General features: G+C 39.5%; 1 protein-coding gene across 3 annotated transcripts in view; it reads left to right on the top strand.

Moving 5' to 3' along the window:
* The window catches only part of CCDC93 (CCC complex scaffolding subunit CCDC93), a 51,315-nt gene extending 32,187 nt beyond the window's left edge, over positions 1-19,128 (top strand). For 2 of the 3 annotated variants that reach the window (XM_089520164.1, XM_089520163.1), the window contains 9 exons: positions 380-461; positions 1,877-1,948; positions 4,762-4,833; positions 5,125-5,233; positions 11,255-11,337; positions 15,369-15,406; positions 16,345-16,429; positions 17,510-17,623; positions 18,610-19,128. In XM_089520164.1, the coding sequence (XP_089376290.1) occupies positions 380-461; positions 1,877-1,948; positions 4,762-4,833; positions 5,125-5,233; positions 11,255-11,337; positions 15,369-15,406; positions 16,345-16,429; positions 17,510-17,623; positions 18,610-18,663 (709 nt within the window). In that variant the 3' untranslated portion in view covers positions 18,664-19,128. Of the gene's footprint in view, positions 1-379; positions 462-1,876; positions 1,949-4,761; positions 4,834-5,124; positions 5,234-11,254; positions 11,338-15,368; positions 15,407-16,344; positions 16,430-17,171; positions 17,281-17,509; positions 17,624-18,609 lie in introns of those variants that run through there. The other variant, XR_016280881.1, reaches the window with a different exon arrangement.
* Positions 19,129-23,857: the final 4,729 nt, after the last annotated feature.

Here is a 23,857-nt window from a genome sequence, read left to right as displayed (position 1 = left end):
TTTTAAATTTTGTTGCCTCATGTCCATGCTTTCCAATGAAGAGGTATATTCTGACTGAAAGGTCTCACATTTTGCCTCTCTCAGTCTCCCCTCCCACTTCGTTAACTTTTTAGAAACTACACCATAAGAGATGACAACAAAGGTATGCAGGGAAACTATTGTTTTTCATGAAACACTGAGCAGTCATTTTGCCTTTTACTGCATCTTTTGAATTGTATGGTCAACACAGATGGAAAGGTGTTGTGTTTCCTTTTCTCTGTGTTTTTTAAAGAATTAATTTTTAATCCTTCAAGTTTCTAAACAATAAATTTATTTATTTATTTATTTAATATCCCTTCCTTTTCCCAAAATGGGACTCAAGGCAAATTTCTTTATTTAGTGTATTGCAGAAGCTTCGAGCACTGGTGGCAATGAATGAGAACCTCAAAAGTCAAGAGCAAGAATTTAGAGCACATTGTAGGGTAAGTTTTAGAACGTTATTCCAAGCTGTATCTGCACGGAATTCAGGAAAGTTACTTTTTTGGACCACAAGGCTCCTGATGCCTAGCCAGCACAATCATGCTAGCTGGAGGATTCTAGAAGCTGTAGTCCAAAAAGATAACTTCTGAGAGCTCTCCATCTGCTCAGAATTTCCTTTGAAGACCTAGAAGTCTTCATATGTTTGTTTCTGCACTAGAAGCCTGTATAGAAAATTATTCCTATGAGCTATTAGATACGTTAAATTTATAACACCATGACTGTAGAAAAGTCACTTCTTGATTATCAAATTCAGTGTTGGAGTATTGGCACTCATTGCTTTTAAAATATTAGTTGCATAAGTCATGTGGATCATGCATTTGGTTCCTGTTCCAGTGAGCCCAGACTCAGCCCCTAGGTCTGGCTAGAAAGGGCCCCTAGGATTCCGCTGCTAGGCAGTGTAGACAATACTGAGCTGTATAAATGTGTGACCTTGTATTAAAGTGGATGCCTATGTTGTCATGACACTGGTCTTAGAGCTTTGGAGTGGTAACCACTAACCATAGAATGCTTGACATTTGCATGGCCTCCCTCCCTGGATTTTAAGAAGCTAAAGTAGGGAAGAGGAGAGTCAAGTAAACTGGCCTTTTGCTTCTTGGAGAAAAAGCAGGACAAAAGTATAACCCATAAATTAAAATGCTACCAATACAACATAGAGCCCCCAACATCATGTTCCCAAGGTAATGCATAATTCAGATTTAAATCTTAATCAGTTTTTGCTGTGCAGATGATATGCTAGGCACATCAAGAAAGTCATTTTATCCTGAAAGGGTGCTAGCTGAAACATGAGGGGTAAGGAGGAGATAAATAAAATGTCATGGTATGAAATGGAACAAAATACAAGTTGAACGTTCAATCCTGTTAGCTTAATATTTTTTGGATGATGATTGTATATTACTGGAGAATAGTTTTCATTATGCAGTATGGAGTGTAATGTACTGAATGTTGGTTTTCAAACAAACAAACCTGCTTTTGAAATGCAGGCAGGAGGTGGGAGGCTGATGTGACAGCATCTCTCATCATATTTGTAACTTGTATTCCTAGCGGTAGTTGCATTTTGTAATCACTGTAAGTCTGCTGGCATTTTTAAAGTTGACACTTCTTGCTTCCCCTTCCTTCAAGATTCATCTCCATAAGAAATAAATGTATAACCCCTCCCTACTCTAGTATGGAACACTGGCAAGGAAGAATGCTGCCCTGTGCATCCAACCACCTCAATTATTTTGTTCCCAGCATATGCTATATCTCTGACTCTTTCTAATGTATAACTTAACAAACACACTTCTGACTTCTAATTTCTATAAAGAGCACAGTGGTTGCTAATGAAAAGAAACAACTATTATTTTTCTTGCTCTTCAAGGAAGAGATGGCACGCCTCCAGCAAAATATTGAAAGTTTGAAAGCAGAAGCATCTGAAAATGGAGAGGAAAAGGTACACAAAGAATACTTGGATATTCATGTTAAGCAATCCTCTGAAATCATTATTTCTCTTCCCACTTAATTTTTTAGTACATATTGTAAAAATGATTGCAGCAGCATGTTTAGTTTATCTTGCCAATATGCTACCTGGCATCTGCTAAATATCTGCAATGTGTTTGCCTGAGAACATTTTTGAATGAACACATTTGCTCTAAACATCATGTAATAACTCCTGTCTTGTTCTGATCGAGGATATTTTCATATACAGTATATCAGTTGGTACATGGACATATTGAGATTTTGTGGAGAGGAGCTATTTACATACTTTCTCAGTTACAGGGTGTGTGTGTATACATACTCTTACATAAACACATGCATGTGTGTGTTTGATAGCTTACCTCTTTAACTGTACACTGCATGCACAGTCCTGTAGAATTGCAGGGAACATAAAATGAAAGAGGTCTGTCTATAGAAATCGAAATCGAACATTAATCACTGAATCATAACCTTGGTGGTATCCCAGTAGTCACTTAGTCCAGCCCTCTTCCGGTGCAGGAAATAACTGGCAAATCATACCTAACAGGTGACCGTCCAATCTCTTATTAGAAAAACACCAGTGAGGGAGAGTTCACCCTCTTCCCTGGTAGTATATTTTTTGTCAAACCTTTGTGTTACTGCCAAGATGTTCTTCCCTGTATGGAAGGTCCTTCAGGATTTCGCCATGCTGGTGCGAAAATATCTATAGCCAGTATTACCCCAACATCATCCTAGTCTCAGAGGGAAAGAAGAGGCAGGTCCAGCTCCATCAGGCCTAGCCCAGAGTAAGAAGAATGTCCTTCTTCCAGTTCATCTGCCATCACCAGAGCCTCAGAGAGAGAGAAGAGCTGATGGACTTGATCCCCTTCCCCACTACCATTCCCTTCTCCTTTTGTATCATGTCTATCAGAGGGAAGGTAAAAGGAGGGCATTCCAAGAAAGTGGTGTGCCTCTAGGATTCAAATTGTGTTATTAATCTCATAATGTCTCTGAAATGCACACATAGTGGAGATGTTAGTGGGAGAACTGGAATAATCAATGAAACAAACTGTTAAAGGGCAGAGGAAATTGTATCAGAAAGGAATCTTGATTATATCCCACCGTCAGTAACTTCTCTCCTCTTAGCGCAGGCCCGGCAGGGCATAGATCTTCTTCCATCTCTGCTTTTATCTCTCCTGCTGCCATAGGAGGACACTTTGGATCAAAGGGGTAGATCTCTTTTTGGTTACCAATTGTGTGTATTTTGTGAAAGCAAGTCAAAGCAAACAAATTACGAATATTCCACCAATTATGTGGCATTCTTGCACTGCGACATTGGTTCTGAAACCTGGATTGTCAGATGTTGTTGGACTTCAATTCCTAAAAGAAATCTACTAGCTGCATAGCTCCTATTTAAAGATTCAAAGAGTCATAGGTTGCATTTGCACTGGAGAAATAATGCAGTTTGACATCACTTTAACTGTATTGGCTCAATGCTATAGAATTTTGGGATGTAGTTTTGTGAGCTATTTAGCTTTCTCTGTTACAGAACTCTGGTGCCACAACTATTGAATTACTATTGAATTGATAGAAATGCTAATCTTTTATTGATTGTATTTTATATGGAATTGTATTTTTATTGATGTAATCCCACCTTGATCCGTATGGAAACGTGGGAAATATAAATAAAAACTTATTATTATTACCTACAAATCCCAGGATTCCATAGCTTTGAGCCATAACCGTTAAAGTGATGTCAAGCTCTCTGCAGTGTAGATACAGTCATAGGTCCAAAACACAATGCAGAAATAATCCATTCTGAGACTGCTTTAATTGCCCTGGCTCAGTGCTAGAGAATCCTGGGAATGGTAGTTTGTTGTGGCCTCAGAGCTCCCTGACAGAGAAAACTAAATGCCTCACAAAACTACAGTTCCCAGGATTCCCAACACTGAGCCAGGGCAGTTAAAGCGGTCTCAAACTGGATTAATTCTGCAGTGTGTTTTGGACCCTCGTCTAGATAATTCTGGGAAACCAAGATTGCTGACTGCTGCACATGGATCTTTCCACAGTTTCATGAGTCCTGTACACATGAATCAAAAGTTCAAAAGGGAAACATTAGTCTGGCTGCCTTCTTAAAGAAAATTGCTCAGTTCAGATGTACATCTAAATCATCTACTCTTATTTTCTCTGCTCACACAGTACTTCCTTTTTGATTTTGCGTTTAGCACTAATCACAGTTTAGTGTCAATTTTTTTTAGCCCACCCTCCAAGGCAACAACTTTTCTTCTGTCATTTTAGCTCTTTCCTGATAGTATCTGTACACCTTTTAAAAGCTGCAACTGCTTCAGTTGTGGTGGTGAGGTGTGTGTGTGTGTGTGGGGGGGGGAATACACCTGTTTAATTTTTGTCTGTTTTACATTATTTAATATAGGGTTCATATTTAGATGAATCCAGCTAATATGTAGTTATACTAGCTAAGATTAAAAAAAATAAATTATTATTTTCCAAGGTATCATGAGGATATTTGGATAATCTCCTTTTCTGGTTTTATACAGATAGAATAAATTTGTCTATACCCAATATGCCAGAATTATAATTTATTGGCTTTATGTTTGTTTGTTTTTCTGTATGAAGCTACTGACTTGAAAAGAACTGTATAAAATTCCCAAGGCAAAGCATATAGCAAAGTGCAGAAATTATCATGTGGGTGTCAAACACTGAAACAGTTAATTGTAATCATTGATTTTTATTGGGGATTTATTCCGTAGGTATGGATTATTAATTGATTTGTTTTATTGTCTGAAATGTTAGGAACCAGCAAAAATTATAGACCAGCAATACAAAACTGAGAGAGAGAAATTGCAAAAGATCAGGCTACTTCTGGTAAGTTAGAAATGGGAAAGGGATTCACCAAATGCATTCTTTTCTTGTACAATGAAATTTCTGGTTAATGTGTGGCCTGCAGCTTTTTTTGTAATGAATGTTTTAAAGTGTTAAATATCAGTTCCAAGCCATGACAGGAAATTGTTACCTTTTGTAGCAGAGAGTTACCAAAGGGGAAGTAGGTGCATTGTAGCAATTAATTCCATTACCAGGTTGTTTTTTTAATGTCCATGTGTTTTCTTAAAAAATGAAATAAAAATGAGTTTTTGTTTTGTTTTTAACTCGCCTCAGGCCCGACGCAATAGAGAAATAGCCATTTTACAACGCAAGATTGATGAGGTACCCAGTAGAGCTGAGTTAACACAGTACCAGAAGAGATTTATTGAACTTTACGGTCAGGGTATGTATATCAAACAGGAGTATATTCCTCACAGCTAAGCACTATAAACCTGTGGAGCATGACGACTGCACCTTGCTAATGGTGCTGTATTGATAGCTCTTTGGCATTCACTTCACATGCTGCCATTTGCAAGACTTTACAAAGTGCCTTTAAAAATTCCCTCATGGCTCAAGGTGTGATGCTTTAGAATGATTCAGTATGTGTTTATAGTTGGTTAAGCCACTTAGATGCACAATCTGTATTTAAGAACTTATTTTAAAAGGAAGCCTGTCCATTCCTTCAGATGTCAGGTCTCGCCACAGTACCACAAACTTTGATTACACCCCATTTGGATTACTGGAATGTAGTCTATGTGGGAAAAATTTTGGAGTATGCAGTGGGTCCAAAAGGCTGTGGCCAGATTGTTAACTGAGGTTGGTTATAAGGAAAGTATAACTCTTCCTTTTGATTGGAATAGCTTCACTGTCTACTGGTTCTTTTCCAGACACAGTTGGAAGTGCTGATTATCACCTATAAAGGCCTACATGGCTTGGAATGTACTGATAGGCAAGCCCTTTCAACTTTTGACACATATTCTGGGATGGCTGGCAATTAGCATGAACTTTCAAAGTCATGAAATTTTTAAACTTAAATTGGGAGTGACGAACCACAGGCCTTCCAGATGGTTTTGAACTAGAATTCCCATATCCCTTTACAATTAGTTATACAACAAGTAAACTTCTGGAATTTGGAAGTCTAAAATATCTGGAAGGCCAATTTCACCTGGCTGAAATTTTGGAGACTTGAAACTTTGCTTATTTCAGGTCTGTGTGTCAAATAAATGTAAAGTCATTATCATTTGTGAAGAATAGATTGCACCACTGTAGTACCTTTAATTTCATATTTTCCCTCATATTTATCTTTCGTTTTTTCTTTTGACCACACATACAAACTCAGGTCCTTCCAGTTTGTTTTTCTTCATTACTTGAGTTTCTCTCAATTGCCCACCAGTAATAGGTAGGAGGGAAATAGACCCCGAGAAGCCCAGGGTATCTGGTCTTTTAAATAATAATAATAATATATGCTTTTGAAAGGTTCTAAAGGCAAGTACTAAGAAAGATCTTTCCAGCAGATACATTTGACTCATAGGATGTTTTGAAAAGGGATCTTGGAGCACCTTTGAGACTGAGAGAAAGACGTTGATAGCATGAGCTTTCGTAGACTTGAGCCTGCCACCTTAGATGCATCTGAGGTGATAACCGGATGCATCTGAGGAGGTAGGCTCAAGTCTGCGAAGCTCATGCTATCAATGTGTGTCTTTCAGTTAGTCTCAAAGGTGCATCAAGATTCCTTTGCATACTGTTTTCCAGAAATGGTACTCAAGGAAGCAACTGATAAAACAAATTCAGTTAAAATAAGAAACTGATCAAAGGCTCAAAGAAAAACACCTCAGTGAAAGAGAGAGCAGCATCGAGACACTTTAAAATTCCTTCCCCAGAAACCCTAGAGGCCAAAGGCTTCTCTGAATAGATAGATCTTTCTATAGAGACAGGGAGAGCACTAGCTTAAGCCTCCCTTGGCAGAAAGTTTCAAAGTGTGAAAAACAACCACTGAGAGAGGTCTCTCTCACATCCTCATCCAGAGTTCCTTTAAAAATGGAGATGCTCCTTCCTGCAGCCTCTCAAAACCCAGCTAGGCTCAAATGAGAGAATATAATTTTTAAATAATCTAAAGTGTTGTCACCTTATCCTCCCCTCCCAAATATCTATTATTTATTGTTAAAAGAATCACATTTCAAATTTGGGTTGATCTTCCCCCCTGCCAAACCAATTTTTTTTATGCTGAATAAGTTTCCATCATTCCTGTTCTACCACCAGTCTATTTTGCTAGTATACAGTACTAATTTGTCAATTTTCATTGTTTTTCTCCCAAAATCTACTGTGTGTATGTACTCACATAGACATGCTGATGCTGTATTGGCAAGCAAAGCACTATAATGTATGAGTTTTATTACCTTGCCTCTTCAAGTTGTTCAGTACCATTAATGGCTATAAAGAGTGTTCTGTGTCAGAAAGTGTATTGCCTCTCTTTAGACTGAAACCACCACTGTATCACAGGATCACAGTCCCAGCCATGCTTAATGTAGTGAATTGATGATTTAGGAGAATTCTACCTCCTCCCCACCCCCCGCCTGATCTCTGCTAAACGAGCATTGCAAATCATTTAGAATAACCCTTTTTGCTTTACAAGCTGAGATTCTGTCGCTTCCAATAAATTTATGTGAACTACAATTCACAGAATGTTGATTTTATGTTAAGATATATTGCCTGGCTTTTGTAGGTTGACTGAGTGCTTGGGAGTGTGTTCTTTCACACTTTAACATTTTTATAACATGTTGAAAACTTCACAGAACCTTGACAAAGATTGCACTTGCTGTATTTTGGCTCTGATCCAAGGAAGGTTGTAAAGTACTTCTCTGTATTTGAAGGATCTTTGCCATTTATCCCCTCATTTTCACAGATTACCAACTCACAGGGTCCTCCAAATTTCAAGAATGGTTCTACAAGAAGAGCAGGGCTGAGGGCATATGTAGGAAGGCAATTCAAAAATCATTATGAATACATTGAAAACTTTGTTCTTATCCATTATATTTAAGTCTGTTAAATTTTCCTCCTACATAGTTTATAAGAGAAAACGGGGATATAAATTAAATCCCATACTAGGAAAAAAATTAAATGAGGTTTTAAACTATTAATTGTTTAATTTTATTTTAAGGGGGTGGGACTGGGAATGTGGGATATGGAATTATTTTATTGGAATGTATATTTTAATGTTGTAAGCCGCCTTGGTTGCATTGTGCAGAGGGGTGGGATAAAAATAAATTTTATTATTATTAAAGAATTTATTTATAAATTAAATGCATAAATGTTTCTGGTCCTGACCCACATCCCTTCACCATCATAGCTAGTTTTCGTAACAGAAGAACATGGTAGGCATTCCAGCTCCAGGATGCCTGCCCTTAGATAGCTCCTAAATGTAGTAGACCTCATAATGACAGATTTTAACACTTGGTGTAGAATCATTTGTCCCTCTAGATGTTGTTGGCATGCAACTCCCAGCAATCCTAGCCAACATAGGCAATGGTGAGGAATAGTGGGAATTGCAGGCTACCAATATCTAAGGCTATCCAGTTCCCTGTCCCTATTATAATATTCCATTATAATGTTCCAGTTTGGTGGAATGGTTTTATTATTCCATTCCTTTAACAATATTGCTATGAAGTTTTATTGTGAATTGCCTGGAATAGGTAGGATGTAAGTGTTAAAAAAAAATAAAAATAAGATTTTTGCCTAGGAGGTTGGATTTGGACATTGTGAAAGTCAAAGGGTACTCTCAGGACACTATTTGGTAAGAAATGGTATTGATGAATGAACTGGTGTAAGATCAGTTTCAAAAAAGAAAGATACTGAGGCAGTAACACTAAATGTAACAGAGTAGCTTACTGTTGGCATTTAATCCAGCCTCTTCCCAGTGTCACATCTGTACATGTCCCCCATGTGGCATGACTTTGTACTTTCTGACACTTGCTGATTTTTACAGCCTGACACAATTGCATAGTAATGATGATAATGATATTATTATTATTATTATTATTATTATTATTAACATTATTATTTATATTCTGCTTAATCTCAGGGAATCCAAGTGGATTACAACAGTAAAATACGATACAATTAAAAGAGAGAGATTAAAAATTCCAAAATCCCCCCTTACATAAAAGCATATTCAAGTCCTAAAAAGAGATTAAACCAAAAAAAAAAGTTAAAACATTAATGTACAATATACTAAAATGAGTTAAAAATTTCAAGCAGAGTCCAGATAGGGCACATAAAGAGAAAAGATGGAAGATGAAAGGAGAAAGGGGGAAGGCAGGTCAGCAAGGGTGTTTTAGTCTGGAAAGGCCTGCCGGAAGAGATCCATCTTGATAGCCTTCTTGAAGGTATCCAAGGTGGTTATCTGATGGATCTCGTCCGGCAGGTTGTTCCAGAGTCTAGGAGCAGCTGATGAAAAGGATCTCTGGGTCACTCCAGCAAGTCTAGTCCTCTTAGGCTGGAGCAGATTCTTCCCAGTGGAACCAAGAGTGCAGGACAGGTTATATGGGGGAAGCTGCTCCCGCAAGTAGTCTGGACCCAAGCCATGTAGGGCTTTAAAGGTTATAATCAACACCTTGTATTTTGCCTGGAAGTTAATAGGCAGACAGTGAAGGGATTTTAAAACTGGTGTGATGTGGACAGATCTAGGTGTGCCAGTAACAACCTGGCTGCCATATTCTGTACCAGTTGAAGTTTCCGGACTTGACACAAGGGTAGCCCCATGTAGAGCGCATTACAAAAGTTGAGCTGAGAGATTACCAGTGCATGTACCACTGTTTCAAGATCTCCCTGCTCCAGGAAGGGGCACTGGTGGCATATCAGCTGAAGCTGATAGCAAGTGCTCGTGACCGTCGCATCCACCAGAGCTGTCAGATGAAGGGACGAGTCAAGGAGCACCCCCAGACTGTAAACAGAGTCCTTCAGGGGAAGTGTGACCCCATCCAGAACTGGCTGACAAAACTCCATTCCCGGATTGGGGGTCTCTATTACAAGTACCTCCATCTTACCTGGATTGAACTTGAGTTTGTTTCCCCTCATCTAGTCCAGTACCGCATTAAGACAGGCATTTAGAGGAGAGATGCCATCCTTAGTCACTGTCAGTCTGAGACATAGAGAAATATATTTGGGTGTCATCAGCATACTGATAACATCCTGCCCCATGTCTCCAGATGATCTTGCCCAGCGGATTCCTGTAAATGTTAAACAGCATTGGGGATAGAATTGCACCTTGAGGGATGCCTGACCTAAGCTCCCTCTTGGCCGAACAACTGTCCCCAAGCGGCACCATCTGGAATCTGCCCAAGAGGTAGGACCAGAACCACTGCAGGGCAGTGTCCCCAATTCCTAACTCTCCCAGGTGTTCCAGAAGGATACCATGGTCAATGGTATCGAAGGCCGCTGAGAGGTCCAAGAGCACTAGCAGCGTCACACTTCCCCTGTCGATGGTCAGATGGAGATCATCGACTAAGGTGCCCATGGCAGTCTCAACTCCGCGTCCAGTCCTGAATCCAGGTTGAAATGGATCTAGAAAATCCATTTCTTCCAAGACTGCTTGGAGTTGAATGGTGACTGCTCTCTCAGTTACCTTGCCTAAGAATGGTAACAATGAAACAGGCCTGTAGTTGTTTCTGTTCAGGGGGTCAAGGGAAGGCTTCTTTAGAAGTGGTTTAACCACTACCTCTTTAAGGCAAGGTGGGAGGTAGCCTTCCCTAAAAGATGCATTGATTATGTTCTTCAATAGTAACCTGATGGTATCACCCCCCTGGATAGCCAGCCAAGACAGGCAAGGATTGAGAGAGTAAGTCTTTTTCATGCAACCAAGAAGCTTGTCCACATCCTCGGTACTAACCGACTCAAATTGATCCAGAATAACAGTATAGGCGGAGATGCTGGATACCTCCTAACGACAGTATTTTAAAGCCGGCATCTAACTCGGCTCTTATCTGCGAGATTTTATCTGCGAAGTGATTATTAAAAGCGTTGCAGCAGGCTTTTGTAGATTCTGAAAGAGGATTCAGGGTGGGAGGTAATTGAGTTAGTAATTGATTATACCCCAGTGCCTCATCTGGGGTCTAAAAGCTTATTCATCATGGCTTCCTGTTGACCCATAATAACCCTGTCCCACATCTATACATTTTCTAGGATACCTAAATCCTGACACTTAACATTGTAATTAGTACATATATACAGGATTGCACTCTAAATTGGATGACTTTATCAGATCCTTAATAAAGTTGGTTTTCAGTCAACATTCCAGTCTAGAAAAGGGTTTTTCATCATAGTAGTATGAATTATTTTCATTTAAAATAAAGTTATTAGGTTTCCTGTATTCTGCTATTTGTGTGTGTGTGTGTTTGGTCAACTATTTCTTTTTACTCAATGTTTGCAGTATCAGCAACTCACAAGGAAACCAAGCAGTTCTTTACCCTCTATAACACCCTGGATGATAAGAAGGTATATCTGGAAAAAGAGGTAAGATGCTATCCCAAAATCTCAGTTTGAATCCAAAGCATATCCTCTGGATATAATAGCTTGATATATCATATTTAAGGTGATATCTGTTTGTTGTTGTTATGTGCCTGCAAGTTGACTCCAGCTTACAGTGACCTTATCGGGGTTGGGAGTTGAAAAAAGATTTATTCAGAAGGGGTTTGCCAGTGCATTCCTCTGAGGCTAAAAGAGTGTGACTTGCCTAAGGTCATCCACATAACAATTAATGAGTGAAATTATAATAGCACATATATGTGTACCTTAAAAAATTAAGTAGTCTAGAAAATTTAATTGTAAGTGGGATGGAAGGTATTTCTCATAGTGGTAAGAGGAGCAACATAGATGGCATAGTAGAATATGGTTACTGTAACATAAAGCTCTAGCACTGCTTGGTATATTTTCTTAGGTTAGAATGGGGCACACTGTCTTCTGAGAGAAAGCAGACCGTGCCTGTTGACATCTTTGGTTCAGCAGTCCAAGAAATGAGTGGAGCTTTTCCCTCTGGTGCTTCAGCCAGGTACCCAGCTTGGTTGGGTTGCAGAAGTAAAGTATTGTCAAACAAGGCTTCTTGGAGCCAGCTGAATTCTACAGAATGGAAGCATTGTCTGAGTGGGAAAGAAAGACATTGCTCAGAGTTGGCAGAAAGTCCAGTCACCGATCAGAATTAGTGGGAATTTTTTTATTTCTTTCCGTAACCTAACATGGGATAGTGAGCAGGGAACAATAGTCTTGTCTGTGATCTGGATCCATATCTACAAATACATCCATATCCATATGTGCAGTCTGGATTACGCTCACCTGCCACTATGTTTTCTGGATTTGCTGTACTTACACTTGCCTTGTGGTTTCTATGTAAGAAGTATTACTATTTTTTAGCCCTTAATACATTAAAGGCACTGGATCCCTTTTGATCTTGGAAGCTAAGCAGGGTCAAGTGTGGTTCATACTTAGATGGGAAAGTGCCAGCAAATACCAGGTGCTGTTGGCTGTATTTCAGAGGAAAGAACTGGCAAAACCACATCTGAGTATTCCTTGCCCCTGTGAAATTCATGGGCTTCATAAGTCAACAGGCAACTTGAAGGCATGCGCACACATGTTTTCTTTGCACTTGTTTGTTAGATTCCTTCAAAGTGTTTTGCTAAATAGAGGAGTACTGCACTCTATGTTCTTTAACTGTATTTTGTATAAACATGTAGCAAAGTTCTTGAATAGTCTCCTGAAAAGGGGGGGGGGGGGGAAGTAAGGATTATTATTATTATTATTATTAACCTTTATTTTTTTTCATCATAACCTTTATTAGGCATCTCAAAAACATAATACACAATTAAAATTATAACTAAAATTATTTACATAGATACTTTAAAATTCCTTCCTTATACAAGTTATTCTATGCACTACCGCTGTTTAAATTATACCAAATTTTTGTTGCCTCCATTAGAAAATTTGCCATCAATCGTGTAATCTGCTCATTACAATCCTCCAATAAATGCACTAAAGTTATATCCATTATTATTAACCTTTATTTATAAAGCACTGTAAATTTACACAGCGCTGTACATACAGTCTTTTTAATTGGACGGTTCCCTGCCCTAAGGCTTACAATCTAAAAAGACATGACACAAAAGGAGAAGGGAGTGGTCATGGGGAAGGGGATGAGGGCCAGCAGTTCTTCTCAACCTCCGAGGCCTGGACCAAGGCAGATGGACTGGAGGGAGAACATAGCAATACAGGAAATGATTCAATAAAACAGGCAACAAAGGAACATGAAATAGCAAGTGACAATTATGCAATGCCTGGGAACGCTTCTCTGAACAGGATGGTCTTCAACTCTGTTTTGAAGCTGGTTAAAGAAGTGGGAAAGGATAATTTCTTTGGTTATGTTATGCTGGTTTATAACAGTGGTCTTCAAAGTTTTTCTGGCTACTTTGCCCCTTCCTCTTGGATGACAACCCTGGCGCCCCACCCCCTATGTATTTCTTGAGATTAGCTCTATTGTTCTTCTGCATATTCAGAACAACCAATCTAGGTTGCTGATCCCTTTGCACCCAGTCACCTTGGGATCAGCAACTGAGCAACCTCTTGCTTGTGCCAGTCTTGTGGCAAAGGCTGGCCTGGGCAAGAGGCTTTTGGGATATTTCTTAACTGGCTGATCAGACTCTGCTCTCTTTGCTCCTGGTCTCCCTGAGAGCAGCTACCAAGCAGCTGGCTGACCAGCAACTGAGAAGGCTCCCATGCTATCCTTCCAGCAAAGGCCAGTACATTCAGGAGGTCTCTCAGTCACTCCTTTGCCAGCTTCTTGGTTGCTGCTCCCAAGGTGAATGGGTACAAAGGGAGAAGCTTCCTCTCTGGTGAGGAAGGACTCTGTCTTTCTTCATTGGAGCAAAGAGGGGCATAGCTGGTGTGTGTGTGTGCGCGCGCGCATGTGCATTGGGAGTTTACAGAGGCCACATGCTCTGGACTGGAGACTGGCATGGATGTGGGAAGGGAGAGATTTTAACTACAGGAGCCACTACAAGGTGAAAGACTCTTTCTAAGAATTGACCTCAGATATTCCTCCCCCTTCTTCCCCAGAAACATGTCAACACTTAAACACAGCTTCAAGTCTTTCCCACCAACATACACCAACATTGTTTTGTCTGCTAGCTCTTCTTTCAGTTTGTCTGATTTGGGGCGGGGGGGGGACAGGAGCAGCAATGCAGCTCCAGCCTGCTAGCCAAGTCTTGGCAAAGCTCATCTATAAGTCTAAATGTTTATGCCATTTAAGTCAACTTATTTACGGGTCATTATGGTAATGTGATAACAGCTCTTTCAGATTTCCCCATGTGGTGGGAAAAGAGTTTCTTTTTCTTTTGAGCCAAGCAGAAAGAGTCCTGGATGACTGATAGCTGTTAAACAAACAGAGTCTCTCTCCCGCCACCACTGGCTGCTGCAGTCTGGGGAATAAAGGCTGAAACCAAAGTTGAAATGCTGAAACAAAAAGCCTCAATTAGAGTCCCTTTTGCTGCATGTACACATACACACACTGAAAGAGCCTCCATGTTTTACCCTCGATTTATCCATGGGTCATGGCAAAATACATAATTTTGGCCTCAAAACTGCCCTCAATTTATACATGAGATTGGTTTATAGTCGAGTATATACAGTAATCAGAGTTCCAAATTTGAAAGCTTCTTTTTTTGCTTCCACTTCTCTATGCCACATGCTCTAACTTCTTGCTCCAGTCAATCAGTCTATCCCAAAATGTAGTCACTCTGGGCTACAGAAGCAATGCCCTGTGCCGGGACTTGCAAGTTTCTTAGCTACAACCACCACTGGTGAAAGATGTGGCTAAGAGAATGAGCTCGCACAGGTAGATGAAGAGCAGGAGACACCACCACATGAAGTGATCAGTGAGGCTGTACAGTGGTTTTATGGGACTCTGAAAAGAAGTTTCATGCAGCCCTTATCCCCACCATGGTCCTAACGGGTGATAGTTTCCTTTTTCTTTCTTGCGCACCAGTAGTTTGGCTGAAGGTCCCTCTGCCGTCCCTTTTCCTTTACCACCCACCTGCTGCCCCCTTTCCCCCTCACTGCCCCCCTGGATCTTTCCACTGTCACCTGGGTCACTTTGGGAATCACTGATTTATAAGCTTAGCTATCACTTCCTAGATAATGCCAATCAGTGATTCTTGAATGTCCTAAGTGGTTCTCTTTTTTATTGCAACAAACTGCACTCCATGCCAACGTGTGTATTGTATGTAGTTCTTCATAAACCATGTGATGATGGCAGGCATGTGTGAATAAGCTGTCAACCACTACAAAAAGGTTTTCTAAACCAGTTCAGCCTCAAACACTTTTGGAGAAGTCATTTTACACACACAGCTGCCAGTCCTAAAGTAATGAGTACCATAGTGCTGCAAACTAATGCATAGTCATGTATATCAGCCAGTTTTCTTAACCAGCACTGTTGCTTATAGAATTTTAATTTTTTACACAGGATAGTTTGTATCAAAATAAATCCTTCTGTCTTACAGGTTAACTTGCTGAATTCAATTCATGACAATTTCCAGCAGTAAGTCATCTTCCTCGTTTTCCACAGGGCTGCTATACTTACCTCATAGCTCAGCCATTTCACTTCTTTATGACTGTCTTAATTTAAGAAACAGTTCCATTTAAAAGTGGAACTGCTCTAAAATTTTTACAAAGGCAGCCAAGTATACATACATTCATACATTTCACTCTCAAATTCACTCTTAAATTATTTATGTAACACTTTTTAAAGATCTCATTTATAATTATGACAATATCATGTTGCTTGCAGTTTTCAAAGAGAAAACCATTCTGTGTTTGCCACACAAAGACAAGTCTCAAATAACTCTTAAGTAGACTTTAGCTGAAATAAGGAGGGCTTCGCTTAGTTATGAAATGCATGCATGCTGCCTTTTTTATGGCAGCATCTCTTTATGTCTCAGGAGCTAACAGCATCTAAACTTTGAGGGAGCTTTCCCAAGGACACAGGAGCCTGCCTCCACATAAAAGCCTAGATGAGTTTATCTAAGAGTGAGCAGCATTGAAGAGAATGGGACTAATTTCTCTGTGTATATGTTAGTGTTGCTAGTTAATTCTAAGGCCAATATTTTAAGGATTTCAACCTGTATCCTAGCTATCATTCTAAACATTTGCTCATTATCAACCATAAATTCCTATGTTTAATGAGCTGACTCCTAAGTACCAGGTAGACTTGACAGGTAATTGCACAGGGGAGAGTAGATGAGAAGATTCCTCTTTTCTTTAGTAACCTCATTAAATTATAGAAGGAAAAGAAGCTGAGTAAATATAATACTCTTCATCTTCCCCTCCTTCCAGCCCACATTATTTTAGTTTCTGTCTTTCAGTTATTTCCAAGCAAAGTTTGATCTCCAAAGGTTTATCTTGTAGCTTAAAATCATCAAGTGTGAATGTTCCTTCCGTTGCATAGCATTCTGTCTTGTTTGGTGTCTGTTCTTTCAGAGCCATGGCTTCTTCTGGTGCCCGAGATCAGTTTCTCCGGCAGATGGAGCAGATCGTAGAAGGAATTAAACAGAATCGAATGAAGGTTTAGATAATTTCCTTTTTCTTGTTTTTTTCTTTTTCTTTTTTGGTATAAAAAGGAGGAAGTGGGGGGAGAGAAAAAGAAGTTTGGTGGAGGTATTTAAAACATTTAGCACAATTTTTATTCTGTAGAACAGTGGTTCCCAATCTTTCTAATGCCGCAACGCTTTAATACAGTTCCTCATGTTGTGGCAACCCCCAACCATACAATTATTTTCATTGCTACGTGCAAATGTGTGTTTTCCGATGGTCTTAGGTGAGCCCTGTGAAAGGGTCGTTCAACCCCCAAAGGGGTCCCGACCCACAGGTTGGGAACCACTGCTGTAGAATAATGCTCAGTTCTACTGAACACCACATAGATACTTTTTTTTCCCCTTGTACCTATATATTATATGACCATAACACAAGATTCTAACAATTAAAATAGAACCAGGTTACTAAGATAAGTGGCTGTCCACTTCTACAGTACCTGAAAATGATGTCGCAATTGAAGGTGAAACCTCCTACATAACATGAGAAGCAGTGTCCTTTTGAGTCAGAGCCTTAGGGAATCCAAGTACGCCAGTGGTATCAGCTCTGACTGCAGGATATTTTCCTAGTCCTAGTTGGTATTGCTACACACACTCTGGGGATGGTGGGGGTGGGGGTGGTTTTCATCCAGCAACTATCCAGGCGTGACCCCATTAGCTTAAAGATTTACAAGAAGTTATGTAAGAAGTTACTAAGGATCTGAGTGTTTATTTCAGTTAGGAGAGGACAGTGATCTACTGTAAATACAGCAATAAGTGCCTGGCAGGTGTGGTGGAAATAGTTTGCGTATGCAGCGTGGAAACAGATGCCACAGTGTGCACAAAGGTATATTCTACCACTTGATTTTTTGCTAAATCACACATGCAGTTCTTTTCCTAAATGTCTTCATTGCCAAATATTCCTTCAGATCTCTATTTATCCTGCTCTTAATTCACATTTTGTCCTCTGGAGAAATTAGTTTATTTTCATGTCTTAGGTGTTTGGAGGTAGCTACTATATACTGCAATAGTACTTTAATTCTTGGGTGGTTGTTGGCTTATTTTTTTTTCAATAGATGGAGAAGAAGAAGCAAGAAAACAAAATGAGAAGGGACCAATTAAATGACGAATATCTGGAATTACTGGAGAAACAGAGACTTTACTTTAAAACAGTGAAAGAATTTAAAGAGGTAAAAGATGAGGGCTTAGAGGTATAGAAATGGTAGGACTTTTAGATGCAGAGAGGGAATCTATTGCAGATGTGAACCTCATGGAAGTCTAATGACACTTCTAGGATAGCTTGGCTATAGAAAGAGATTGTGAAGTTCCCTCATTTCTCCCCCTCTTATAACATTGTAAGGATAATGTAATGGGTAGAAACAGTTGCTTGTAGTTTAAGGGTAAAAGCTGTTGGCGTGATTGTATTTAGCATCAGTATGACTTTTCAGATACACACTTATTTTTCCCAGTGTGGCTCATCTGGGCCATTCCCTTCTCCTTCTCAGCCCTCCCTCATTCAACTGTCAGTACATTCCACTTGCTATACATCTTCCTTGTATCTATGAATCTTGCTGTTGATTTATGCTGCAGTCCTATAGATCAAGTCTTCCTCAAGTAGGTGCCCCCCAGATATGTTGGACTATGACTCCATAGTTACCCAGCCAACATGATGGGAGTTAGCGCATCCAGAGTGCTAATCTACTAGAGATATACATACATAAATTGTATTAAATCAGGGAAGGAAAAAGTGCAGTGCATGGTTTGCAAATGCCCCTGCAAATCCTGCTTCTTTGGTCCTTAAAGCTCCCCCCTCCCAGTTTTTAATTCATTTTGGCCTGAATCCAGAACACTTTTAGCCAAAAACCATGCCACAAGACTCCAAAACAGCAAAAAAATTCAGAAACACTGTTCTGTCCACCCAAAGCTTCTAGCCCTGACATATGACTGAAGAAAATAAGTATTTTGGGAATAGAGGGAGTTGATGCGCAGGTATAGCCTGTGGTCAGGGGGATGGTGCCTGGGAAACTATGCAGTTGCCCGCCTCTTGCCTTAGACTCAGTGCAGGTTACTTCTCTGTAGCTGTACGTAGGATTACACTGTAAGCATCATTGTTTAACATAGATACCACCATTTTTCAGTGTTTGAATCTTCTGGTTTTTTCTGTTTCTGTTAACAGGAATGCCGCAAAAATGAAATTCTCTTATCCAAACTGAAAGGCAAGAGTTCTTGAAGGACATCAGGCACTGATTCACTTGTATGACTGAATGTATTATTGTCTGAATACTTTTTCAATTTGATGCATTCATTAACTAGGTTGGTTTATTTTAAAGGAGTAATGAATTTGAGCAATATTACCTTATTTGATTTCTTACATATATAGACATATACACATACATACATATGAAAGACACACCAGAGTGGCATTCTTTTGTATTTCAATTAAGTTTTGCACTAGTTACCATTGCAGAAAAAATACATGTATCATGTTTTAAACTATAAAAAGAATCATTCAAGGTGCATTGAACAAAAAGCTCCAAATTTATTTGTCATTTGGAAGTCCTCTGCACCAGAACCCCATTCATAAGAAACAAGAAAACTATGAGAGCACTTTGTTTCATGTCTTCAGTATCAATGGGGAAAATATTTCAGACAATAAAAATCTGAATATTATGCTTAAAGGTGATGAACACCAAAATCAAGTTTTGTCCCTTTTCCTTCTGGGTTAGAATTTGGGCATCTGGAACTCCACATAGCAATTCCTTCATGACAAGCTGTCTCCAGAACTGAAATCATCTTTAAGATCACTTTCACTTACATGCCTTAGCTGAAGACTGGAAGACCATTGGTGGTTTGGTCCATTCTAAATAGCTGTGGTAAATGGTTTAAGAAATCAAACATATTTTCTTAATCCAACCAGTGTTAACTTCAGAAGCTCTTCAAAAGTGAAACACTTCGTTTTTTTTTAACAAGATTTGTTCAGAGGTTTACAATTGCTGAAACTGAGAGGGTGTGACTTGTCCAAGGTCACCTACCGAATTTCTTGGCTGACCAAAGGTGTCTTGTAACATTGAAATCTTGTTTTTGTTATTTCTACTTCTACCATGAATGCTGCCAGTAAAAATTACTGACATGAACAAACTGGCAATGTTTAGAAGAGCTGTTTTTATACAGTCTCATACAGGGGTTGGGGAAATGTAAACCCAAAACTCTTTTGCTAAGGATTCCCAAAATTTTGAGAGCCAAAAATACATTCTACACATTCTTCCTCAAAATGGCCAATAGTGCAGGTTGAGGCTGTTAGCCATTTCTCTTAAATTCTGGACATTTTAGTACCTTCTCTACCATATCTTTATTCCCAGACTTTTAGGAGGAAAATGGCTTGAAATGGGAGGTTCCTAAAATACTCAGAAACTGAATTAAAATACCCAGTAATGACTGTTGAGACTTGTGGGGTGCTGCTGGACATTTTGGACCCCAAGTTTTTTTAGTGGGTCAGATGGTGAAGATAGATGTGTGTGCCCGCCCTTCCATGGTCCTGTGAGGTGGGGGACAATGGTGTCCTCCAACACAGTAGATTCCCGTGCCTGGTATAGCATTTAACCAGAAAGTGCTGCACATTCTTTGCACACGCTTAAAGATGAGATAGATCTGGGTTCTTCTTACATACAAAACTTTATGGAACAGCATTGCACTTGATGTTTAATCAACAGAAAGATCTTTGGGTGTGTTCAGTCCGCCCTCCCAATGCTCTAAACTTCTGTAATGGTAGCAGACCATCACAGTGGGACTATTATTCTGTTCTCCTTTTGACATTTCAGCAAACTCCATTATCACTGAGTAGGCAGCAAAGAAACATTGCATCATCTAGTTAACACAGTAAATGTAGCTGTTACCTCTTTTGGTTCTATCTCTGCTTTTAAAAAAGGTTGTTTTCATGTGTTGTTGTAGTTTTTGTTAAATGCTGTGTAGATGAGGGGACTGAAGAAAGAATTAAATAAGCCAAGCCAAAGGAAGATGCTTTTCCAGACTGGTGCAATAGTGCAGGAACATAGAGGGCTTATGTCTTCTGGGACAAAGAAGGCAATCCAGCAAGTACAAACATGCCAGTTAAAATGTCAACCATCAAAGCTGCTTTCTTCTCCTTCTAGTCTTGCCATGTTTCCTCATCTGTCTGAAAAGTGACGTCACGTAACGAGTCATAAACACTATCTGTAGCTGAGAAGCCTCCTTCATCTTGACATAAAAGCAAATAGAAATTTTTATAAAGGCTGTTTTGTTTCAAAAGAAATACAGGTTGACTCTCCTGTATCCAAAATCCCCAAAACCAAAATTGTCCACATGGGTGAATGAAATAGTGACACCCTTTTTTCCTCGATGTCACAAAATTATGGAAAATGATGTGTATAAAATTGCCTTCAGACAATGTGTATAAGGTATATATGGAACATAAATGAATTTCATGTTTAGACTGATCCCATCTCCAAGCTATCTCCTTATGTATATGCAAATATTCCAAAATCTGGTGGAAAAAAAAGCTGAAATCCAAAACACTTCTAGTCCCAAACATTCTCAGTAAGGGAAACTCAATCTGTAATAACAACCTTTTTCTTAAAATGGAAACAAAATATCTTGCATAAACCCAAACTCTCGCCTTCAAATACTTAATAAGCTTCTGCCTGGAAGAGAGGAAGATTTATGTAAGTAAAGAGTGGGCCAGGAGTGGCCAAAGCGTAGTACACTAGATGTCAATGGATTGAAACTCCCATCAGCCCTAGTCAGCATAGCCAATTGTGAAGGATGAAGGGATTTGCAGCCCAGCAACATATGAAGGGCCATTATCCCTGATCCCTAAGGAAGGAGTTCCAAAGACTGGACACAGCCACTGAGAAGGCCCTCTCCCTTGTTACCACCAAATGAGCCTGAGAAGGTGGGACAGAGAATAAGGCCTCTCCAAACAATCTTAGCGCTATAATGGGCTCATAAAGGGAAATGCAATTGTTCATGTAGTCTGGTCGCAAGCCATATAGGGCTTTATAGGTCAAAACCAGCTCTGAATTGTGCCTGGAACCAATGGCAACTGATGGAACCATTGTAACAAGGGAGTTGTGTGCTCTCAGTAGCCTGCCCCAGTTAACAACCTGGTTGCAGATTTCTCAACATTTTTCAAAAGCAGCCCCATGAAGAGTGCATTACAGTAATCCAAACAGAATATAACCAAGGCGTGTCTTATTGTGGCAAGATCTGAATTTCCCAGGAATATGTGTAGTTTAAGCACTAGCTTTAACTGCAAATGCACTCCTGATCACTGCTGAAACCTGGACTTCGAGGCTCAGGAACCAAGAAGTACCCCCAAACAGCTTTCTTGCAATTAGGTGGAAAGGAATAATAGAGCTGGGTATTATCAGCATACTAGTGACACCCAATGCAGGCCAAGAGATGATAGAAGATGAAATCTGGCATAATACCCCATGAGTGCATTCCAGGGATGCAGAGCACTTAGGGTCCTAAAAGTATTATTTTTGCCCATGAAAGGCAGGAGCATAAATCAGATTACTAATTCAAACTAGAGTAAGACCATTGATTTAGTGGGATTTACATAAATGTTGACTTACAATTTTTTCAGTCAGTCAGGTTTAGTTGGAAGTATCAATTGGATTCAGAACATTAATTTCATATTTGATCAAATATTGGGTAAACCAAGCCAGATTTCCATCTTTTAGCGACGTGGTGAGAGTCATACAGATGCTATTAGACTGCAACTCACAACAGCCATAGTTATAGCGAATGGTAAGGAGTGCTGGGAACTGCAGCCCAACAACTGAAGGGGCATATGTTCCCACTCCTGTCCCAGAGATGTAACGGGTGGGTCAAAAATTTTATTTTACTTGTTTCATTTGTTTATATGCTGCCTTTCTGGATTAGGACCCAAGGCGGCCTTTGGGACATTGACCCCTAAATAAGAATTCTGCGCTCCAATGAAATTTTCCTTCTGTCCTCTCATTTCTAGCATTGCAAGAACTTAAAAGTCCTGTTGACTTTTTAGACATCCAGTTTAAGCATCCAAAGAAAAGTGGTAAGCAAAATTACCAAGGGAAATAAACAATGAATATGAGTTATAAGTGTGGATGATTTTCAGTGTCTCTTTCTGCAGTGCTAGAATTTTGAGAACTAAAGGAAAATTTCATGGGGAGGGGGAATGTCCTCTTTTCACACCCACACCCCATCCCCAGTAGCTACTCTCATGCCTTGTTCTAGTTGATGTCCTCACCAAAACTATATCTCACTAAGATTGTACCTTACCCATAACAGCACCTGTAACCATTGTATATGAACTTAACACTGTTCTGGATTTTCTTAAAATAACTTGGCAAGCATAAGTGGTTATCTTGTTATATTCAGTGGCATCACTAGGGTTGGTGTCATTCCATGCGTTAGCCTATGGTGTCACACACACACACCCATTGACCACCCCACACAGAATTCTTAGTAATGTAATATTTTTTAATCCTTAGTAATCTTGTACTAATGTTACTCGTAAATCATAATTTCCGTATATCACTGAATGGAATGGAATGGAATGGAAAAATTGTGAGATAGACCTTTAAATTATAAGCATAACCTAAATGTATTTACATTTACATAGTTTCATGTGATTAAAGTGAAATTTTTAAAGAAATTTTTTAAAAAGTAATAAAAATAAAGATCTTAGGCCTTTCCTTTCTTTGCCCACTGAGCTTTGCCCCATTTGTGCCTTCTCTACTGCTGAGTTCCAGGATTTTAAAGGGACACAGGCAAATGCCACAACCCATTCCTGCCAAAAAGACTTTTTTGGGACCAGTGGTGTCACCCCACCTTAGGGTTTCACCCAGTGTGGTTCATATCCCTGCATCCTTACTAGTGAGACCCCTGAAGAGATTGACTGCAAGAAAGAAGGGGATGCTATGTTAATTGTACTTTCCTCCACTGGACCCTTCGACCTCATGGCAACCCATGGCACAATATGGCCTCACTGCTGCTTTGCCATAAAGCTTAATATACTTACCAACCACTCCTTTAATTACATTTTTGGTTCCAAATGATATTACTGCAAAACTATGACAATATCTTGTGAGCCTAATACATTTTTCTTTGTCCGCTATTTCCCAACCTCGTAACACTTGTGGCAAAAATCAAAATAAACTATATATGCAACCTAATTGCTGGTGTTGTAGATAAAAACTAGATGGAATGGCACAGCAGGTCTTGCTCCAATACATCTGGCAACAACTAGGAAATGGTATTGAAACTGTTCATTGAAACTGACTAATGTTGGCTGCTCATCCTTAGCTTCGCTCAGTAACCAGTCTATCAAGAAACAAACAGAATTGTTCACACTTCCACTGAAGTGAGAACTTTATATGCATTTCATGTACCTTTGCCCCATT

Source organism: Sceloporus occidentalis, unplaced genomic scaffold, assembly GCF_023333645.1.
Source record: "Sceloporus occidentalis isolate IW3139 unplaced genomic scaffold, rSceOcc1.0.p SCAF_4, whole genome shotgun sequence".
NCBI classification, from domain to species: Eukaryota; Metazoa; Chordata; class Lepidosauria; order Squamata; family Phrynosomatidae; genus Sceloporus; species Sceloporus occidentalis.
The sequence above is the reverse complement of the archived record's forward strand: the minus strand, read 5'-3'. Positions and strand labels throughout refer to the sequence as shown.